Here is an 8,629-nt window from a genome sequence, read left to right on the forward strand (position 1 = left end):
CTAAATTAATACTCATTAAAAGTGTCCATAACATTGCTCTCCCTATAAACAAGTAATGATTTATTCTAACTAAAGTTTCGTATCTTTGAAAGAAGTTTAAAGTTAAGCCTAGGCTCAATTCCGGTGGACTTGGGCCCAAACAAGGTCGAGATTTTCATAATTCCCTACCTAATTTGCCTTTCACAAGTTTTCCCAGAAAGTGGGCTTGCTACAGCTTAGCTACTTGAATGAAAGGTGAAGAAATTCCTTAAGACGAACCTGGATATTCTATGCCCAATCTAAAAACTCTAAATTCCCTTCATGGCACTTCATTGACTCCACGACACAGCAATGGAAGTATACAACATTATAAAGCTATTGTGAAGAAAGTATAATAAAAACACCTACATCGAGTTTGGATTAAGAGAGGTTGATAACAGTTTATCTCCTGCTTTGCCTTTTGGTTTCCTCAGACTTGATAAACGAGTCTCTAATAGATTTTAGATTGTTGACCACATCCTTCATTGTCATCCGCTCTCCTGAAGATGTTGTGGAGCACATGAGTCCAATTCTCATCACTGAAACCAACATTTCTTCCATTTTCCTTTCGTTATTTTTTTCAGATTCCAAGTTTCTCATCACTGCGTCATCTGTTTCGCCATCTCCATTTTCTTCTTCAAACAGTAGTGATGAGTCAACGATATCCATCACATGATTTGGAAAAGCCATTAAAACTAACTTATAAATGTTCAAGTCATCTTTAAACATATCATCTGTAGGTTTCTTACCTGTAAACATCTCCATTAATAGTATACCATAGCTGTATATGTCTCCCAGCCTAGAAACCTGGCCATCCATTTGCTCTACAATTTGTAAAATTGGTTAATAAGATATCAATCGCTTGTAATAGAACAAACTAAAATTAAATATAATTTTGAAAAGAATTTATACCTGGAGGAATGTAACCAATGGAACCTCTTAGACCGCCTAACATTATTTGACTTTGCAAGGTATTATCTGAAGATTCATAAACGAACCTGGCCAATCCAAAGTCACCGACGTGGGCTGTCATATCTTCATCAAATAGGACATTGCTTAGCTTCAAATCACAATGCATAATTGGTATCTCACAATGGTTATGGAGATAATCGAAAGCAGAAGCAACATCAATTGCTATGTTCAACCTCTGCATAAAGCTCAATTTCTTGATTCCAGCAGGTTGCTCGTCTGGATTCGGATGAAGCCACTTGTTCAAACTTCCATTAGCCATGAACTCAAAAGCCAAACATTTAAAGTCATTTCCTTCAGAATCAACACTAGAGCAAATAGTGATGATTTTTAGGATGTTATGATGTCGCATACTTTTCAAAGCATTGCATTTGTCAATGAAACTTTTCAAGGCTCCTTGTTGTTCAACTTTTAACACCTTAATTGCAACAATTTTTCTGTCATTAGCAAGAACACGTTCATACACATAACCAAAACTGCCCACACCAATCAAATTTTCATCAGAAAAGTTATTAGTTGAATTTGCTATGTCAAAAAGAGACAAACGCAACTGATTGTCATTCGAAGATGTAATGGCACTTTTTTCTGAAGATTTCCTTCTGTAACATGAAACGAAAGAACCCACAACAAGTATTGCAACTATGACACCAGCAGTAATCACAGAGATTACCACTTTTTTACTTGTATGCCTTTTATGAACTTGCTTGGAGCATATAGCAAATGGAGTTCTGGGGCACCTGTTAGAACATGTATATGGTCTCTATCTAAGCATATATATACTGAGTATGCAAGATAGAAACCAAAATTAATATGCGGAATATTAAACACTAACCTCCAGCCATTGCTTGACGATTTGATGCAGTATAATCCTCTGGAAATTGCTTGCAAGTTTTGTCTTCCAGGTGATCTCTTTTTCTCATATAATGGTGTATGTTTTCAAGTGTAGAAAAAGCTCACCCAGGGACCCTATTTATAGCCTTAAAAAGCATTCTACCATCAAGAATGCTACGCAATTTGTGGAGTTATGGCATGGGAGTTATAAACCATAATGCATGGGAGTTACAGACCACTAAGCCATGAAGAAGTAACTGCATGAAGCAGTTACCATTAAGCCATGGAAGTAACTGCATGAAGCCATGAAGAAAAAACTAACATTCTCCCACTTGGTCTGTAACCCATCAATCCACATACTGAAGTAAAGAAATAAAATACACGAATCATGGCGATAAGTCCTCTAAGAACGAGTATTATCTTCCATGTATCACGATGTATTCATTCCTCTATAACTTAATGAATAAACCTTATGTTTATTCTGGGTCCAAATTTGATTATTTTCTCAATCAAAATGTGCACATAGAAAGAGAAAACTTAATCAATTGAAAAACTGAATAATTTTATTATAAAAATGTATATACATCAAATCACATGATGGAACCAACTTCCATCACAATTACAACATGAGACCAACTCCCATTCGCTCTACATGATCCTTAAAACTTTTTGGTGGCATGCCTTTTGTCAAAAGATCGGCAATCATCAATTCAGTGCTGACGTGTTCAATGACCACTTTATTTTCTTTTACACGTTCCTTAATGGCTAAATACTTAATGTCGATATATTTACTTCGACTACTACTTTTATTATTTTTAGCCAAGAAAACAGCAGCTGAATTGTCACAATAAATTTTTATCGGCTTAGAAATAGAATCCACAATCCTAAGCCTAGATATGAAACTCTTCAACCATACACCATGTGATATAGCCTCAAAACAAGAAACAAACTCAGCCTCCATGGTAGATGTAGCAATCAATGACTGCTTGGCACTCCTCCAAGATATGGCTCTGCCGGCAAACAAGAAAATATATGCAGATGTTGATTTTCTTGAATCAATACAGCCAGCAAAATCTGAATCGGAGTAACCAACTACCTCTAAATTATCAGTCCATTTATATATAAGCATGTATTCTTTGGTCCCTTGAAGGTACCGCATCACTTTCTTTACAGCTCTTTAGTGGTCTATACCTGGGTTACTCTGATATCTTCCTAATATCCCAATAGCAAATGCAATGTCAGGTCTTGTGCAAACCTGAGCATACATACGGCTTCCAATAGCTGAAGCATAGGGAATGTTTTGCATTTGTTCCTTTTCAAGTTCATTTTTAGGGCATTGGTTCAAATTGAACTTATCACCCTTCACAATTGGTGCTATACTTGGTGAACAATCTTTCATCCGAAATCTCTGTAAAACTTTGTTGATATAGGTTTCTTGAGATAGACCTAGTATGCCTTGAGGTCTGTTCCTATGAATCTTAATGCCAATGAAATAAGACGCCTCACCCATATCTTTCATATCAAAATTTTTAGAGAGAAATTGTTTCACCTCATAAAGCAATCCTTTATCATTGGTTGCAAGTAATATATCATCCACGTATAGAACAAAGAAACAAATTTTACTCCCACTGACCTTCTGGTATATACATTGATCTATAATATTCTCTTCGAAACCGAATAAAGAGATAACCTCATGGAATTCCAAATACCAATGACAGGATGCTTGTTTCAATCCATATATGGACTTACTAAGCTTGCACACCAAATGCTCACCATCACTAGAGGAGAATCCTTCAGGTTGTTTCATATATACCTCTTCCTCTAAATCTCCATTGAGGAATGTCGCTTTCACATCCATTTGATGCAGTTCCAAGTCAAAATGGGCTACTAATGCCATTATAATACGGAAAGAATCTTTTTTAGATACAGGAGAAAAAGTCTTCGTATAATCGATTCCCTCCTTTTGAGTGAAACCCTTAGCAACGAGTCTTGCTTTATATCTCTCGATGTTACCTAATGAGTCTTTCTTTGTTTTATAGACCCATTTACACCCAATGGCCTTTGCCTCATTAGGTAACTTGACAAGATCCCTGACTCCATTACTCTTCATAGATTCCATCTCATCTTTCATAGCATTGTACACAAAATAGATTTACTGCAATCTATTGCTTGTGAAAATGTAATAGGATCATCTTCGGCTCCTAAATTATGGTCAATTTCTTATAAATACACTATATAATCACTAGAAATAGTTGATTTCTTCATTCTAGTTGATCTTCTTAGTGTTGTAATACTATCCTCTTGTGGAGTAGAGTGTACAACTGGTGGTTCAACAATATCTGAAGGTTGTTGAACAATTTGATCTACTAGAGTATTATCAACAACTTATGGAACTTCATTAATTGGTTGTTCAACATCCATTTGAACTTGAGGGGCATTGTAAATAACAACCAATCTATTACTCGAAATGGGTGGTTGAGTATCTGAATGATCTTTCTCAAAAACTAAATCCTGAGATTGATCGCTCCCACTGATTAAGTCATTTTCAAGAAATTTTGCATTTCGAGATTCCACTATTCTAGTGCTATGTGATGGACAATAAAACCTATAACCCTTAGACTTTTCGACATATCCAATAAAATAACCACTTATAGTCCTTGGGTCTAATTTCTTCTCATGTGGATTATAAACTGTTACTTCAGACGGGCATCCCCAAACGCGTATATGTCGCAAACTCGGTTTCCAACCTTTAAATAACTCAAATGGTGTTTTAGAAACAGCCTTTGTTGGAACTCGGTTCAATATATACACTGCTGTTTTAAGAGCTTCTACCCACAGTGATTTAGGAAGTTTGGAGCTGCTAAGCATACTCCGCACCATGTCCAATAGAGTTCGGTTTCTTCTTTCCGCTACACCATTTTGGTTTGGAGAACCAGACATAGTGTATTGGGCAACAATCCCATTTTCTTCAAGAAACCTTGCAAATGGACCAGGTGCTTGTCCATCATGAGTGTATTTACCATAATATTCTCCACCTCTATCTGATCTCACGATTTTAATTTGTTTTCCAGATTGTTTCTCTACTTCTGCCTTGAAAACCTTAAAGGCATCTAATGCTTCATTCTTGTTATGGAGCATGTAGAGATACATGTATCGTGAATAATTATCACTAAATGAGATGAAGTATTTTTGACCATAAGCGTCCATATCAGGACAACAAATATTTGTATGTATGATTTCTAATATGTCTGAACTCCTCTTGGTACCTTTCTTTGACTTGTTGGTTTGTTTTCCCTTTATACAATCCACACAAGTATCAAAGTCAGTAAAATCTAGAGTATCTAGTACTTCATCATTCACTAACCTTTTAATCCTTTCTATGGAGATATGTCCCAATCTCCGATGCCACAATATAAAAGAATTTTCATTCATAACACTTCTTTTAATACCAACATTATCTTGAACATGCATCAAATTAAATGAAACATTGTTTTGTAAATGAATTCGGAACAAACCATCAGACAATGTACCATTTCCCATAACTGCAGATTTATAAATCAAACTAAATGCAGTTTCATTAAATGTAAAGAAAAATCCAAATGGTACAAGTCTTGAAACAAAAATCAAGTTTCTAGAGAAACTTGGAATATAAAAGGTTCGTTCTAAATCCAAAACTAATCTGCACGTTCCGACCGCTTCCACATGTGAACGCATCTTATTTCCTGAATAGATGCATTGTTCACTGGCCATCGGCTTCCTTTGGTTTAGAAAGCCCTACAAGGTATTTGAAATATGGATTGTAGAACCTGAATCAATCCACCAAGTATTATGACAAACATCAACCATATTAGATTCATAACATACAAGTGAGATTGGATTACCTTTCTTTTCAAGCCAAGCTTTAAACTTAATGCAGTCCTTTTTGACATGTCCTTTCTTTTTACAGAAAAACATTTGGATTCCTTCTTAAATTCGGGCTGATTGAATATTTTATCTTTTCCCTTATACTTAGCTTGGTTCTTCTTCTTCTTCCCTTGTGTAACCATATGTGCACTTTCATTCATTTCAATCAACAACCTTCCTTCCTCTTGAACACATGGTCAGAAGTTCATTGATTGACCATTTTTCCTTATGTGTGTTATAAGAGATTTTGAAAGGTCCGTATTGTTGTGGAAGAGAATTTAGAATGAAATGCACCAGGAAAGATTCAGACATCTCAATCTTAAGAGCCTTAAGTTGAGTCGCAATATCCCTCATTTGCATGATGTGCTCACGCACACCTTTAACACTAGTGAGCTTCATTGATGTAAACTTTGTTATTAGAGTGCTGGCAAGTGCTTTATCTGAAGACTCAAACTGTTCATCAATAGCCTTCAGTAATTGTCTAACATTATTACACTCAGGGATTGAACCACGAATACTAGCAGATATACGTGTCCTGATGAACATCATACTCAAGCGATTAGATCGCTCCCAACGTTCATATAGGGCAATTTCATTCTGAGTGCTAGTTTCTGTAGCTGTAGGTGGTTCATCCTTCCTAATAGCATAATCAATGTCCATACACCCTAATTGGAGAAGAATTCTCTCTTTCCAAATTTTATAATTGTCACCACTCAAAATAGGAACATCACATACATTATCAGAGAAATTCACAGGTTGAATAACTACAAATAAATATTAACATACACGCTTAAGTCACTAAATTTGAAGCTATCAAAATTAATATCATGTTCTACCAATGTATAAACATGCTTTAAATATATAAACCATATAACATAAAAACTGCCTGTGGGCTAAGTTTTTAATTTAAATAGGTTTATATACAAATATATAAACCGTATGATAAAACTACCAAATTATATTCCTTTTCTTAATTCCTGTGGGTAGATTAAGAAAAATAATTTGTTATTTCATCCTAATTAATCACATAAATATAATAAAAATTCCTGTGAGATAAAATTTATCATACTTATATTGATTAATTACAATTGATGTCATATAACTAAATGTGATCCCAGGATACTTAATGTATAACTTTGATATAATCAAAGATGCTGTGGCTACTCTATGATCAATCAAATATTATACTAATCACATGACATTTAATTTTATGCATATAATCCTTAAGAAATTATTTAAATTATAATTTCAATTAAACTAAAATTATGCATAAAATTAATCATATAAATAATATTAAATTATTTAATAAACACTAAAAATTGGATAAATGAAACTTAAATTATCCAATTAAAATTAATAATAATAATTTTGGCAATCACATATTATAAAAAAAATATATTTTTTTATTAAGGCCAAAAATATTCAAACTTAACACTAACAAAGTTATTATTCATGGCAGAGGATGGTAAAGGGTTCCAGCAAACTAGAATTTTATGAAAACTAAAACTAAAGCATATAACATTGTATGATGTCCCAAATTCTCAACGAATATGAAATTGGCTGAGCGGCAAGTGTCTCACTCAGAACCTTGTGCCTTATGCCTTGGTTTTAAATTTTTACATTTTAATAAAGTAGATGAACGACATGTCATCCGCTGGAAATGAATGCAGATGTCATGTCAGCTGGCAGTGCATAACAAAAGAGACAGAAGTGATGGGTATGACATGTCGTCTGCAGAAACCAAAAGCAAATGACATGTCATCTGAAGATCGTCCCTGACCTCTAGCCGGGTCAAGATTCGGGTCGATAGACCCGGCTTTAGACCCGTATACATTTTGCACTCTAAATCAGCCTACAAAACTCTGATTTTGACGTTCCATATATCAAAATTCTCAGCTTTTGATGTAGAATTCATCTAAATAAAATTTTATTCAAAAAATGCCAACAGCCAACTTTCTCTTTCTAAAGAAATTCGGGATAACAAAAATTTTGCATGTTATACAAATCAAAGCAAGGCAGAGGCATAAAATATCTCTGATACCAAATGTTAGAACATGTATATGGTCTCTATCTAAGCATATATATACTGAGTATGCAAGATAGAAACCAAAATTAATATGCGGAATATTAAACACTAACCTCCAGCCATTGCTTGACGATTTGATGCAGTATAATCCTCTGGAAATTGCTTGCAAGTTTTGTCTTCCAGGTGATCTCTTTTTCTCATATAATGGTGTATGTTTTCAAGTGTAGAAAAAGCTCACCCAGGGACCCTATTTATAGCCTTAAAAAGCATTCTACCATCAAGAATGCTACGCAACTTGTGGAGTTATGGCATGGGAGTTATAAACCATAATGCATGGGAGTTACAGACCACTAAGCCATGAAGAAGTAACTGCATGAAGCAGTTACCATTAAGCCATGGAAGTAACTGCATGAAGCCATGAAGAAAAAACTGACAGCACCACCACAAAGCTCATCGTTTCCAACAAGTGAAATATCGGTACTTTGGTTTGTAAATGGTGGCACTTGTACGAAAGATTCAGATACTTGAGAAATACAAGTTCGCTAAGAAATGCAGGAATTTGACCTGACAATTTGTTGTGAGAAAGATCTATTTCTTGTAAGCCTTTCAAATTTTCCAACGAAGGAATTGTGCCATCAAACATATTACTTCCCATGTACAAGCGTTCCAAACTAGTACAACTTCCAAGGCTTGAAGGAATTTAACCTGATAAATTGTTATTGGCTACATCCAATTCTATTAGACTTTTTAGGTTTTCAACTTCAACTGGTAGTGGACCTGTTAGAAAATTATAAGAGAAGCCGAAGTAAACTGTAAGGGAAGAAAGACTTATAAGTTCTTTGGGTACAATCCCATTTAAACGATTACTAGATAAAATTAGTA

At 34.7% G+C, this 8,629-nt stretch overlaps 1 protein-coding gene across 1 annotated transcript; it reads right to left on the bottom strand.

The window, feature by feature from the left end:
* Nucleotides 1-396: 396 nt before the first annotated feature.
* Nucleotides 397-6,381, bottom strand: LOC123228713 (probable LRR receptor-like serine/threonine-protein kinase At3g47570). Its single transcript, XM_044654185.1, has 6 exons — nucleotides 6,176-6,381; nucleotides 4,516-4,795; nucleotides 3,010-3,073; nucleotides 2,769-2,916; nucleotides 931-1,724; nucleotides 397-842 (listed from the first exon to the last, which is right to left on the bottom strand). Exons 1-6 carry the CDS (start codon nucleotides 6,379-6,381, stop codon nucleotides 421-423), a joined length of 1,914 nt encoding a protein of 637 aa, XP_044510120.1. The 3' UTR covers nucleotides 397-420.
* Between the last annotated feature and the right edge of the window lie 2,248 nt (nucleotides 6,382-8,629).

The sequence above is a fragment of the Mangifera indica genome, chromosome 11 (genome assembly GCF_011075055.1).
Source record: "Mangifera indica cultivar Alphonso chromosome 11, CATAS_Mindica_2.1, whole genome shotgun sequence".
In the NCBI taxonomy this organism is placed as follows: Eukaryota; Viridiplantae; Streptophyta; class Magnoliopsida; order Sapindales; family Anacardiaceae; genus Mangifera; species Mangifera indica.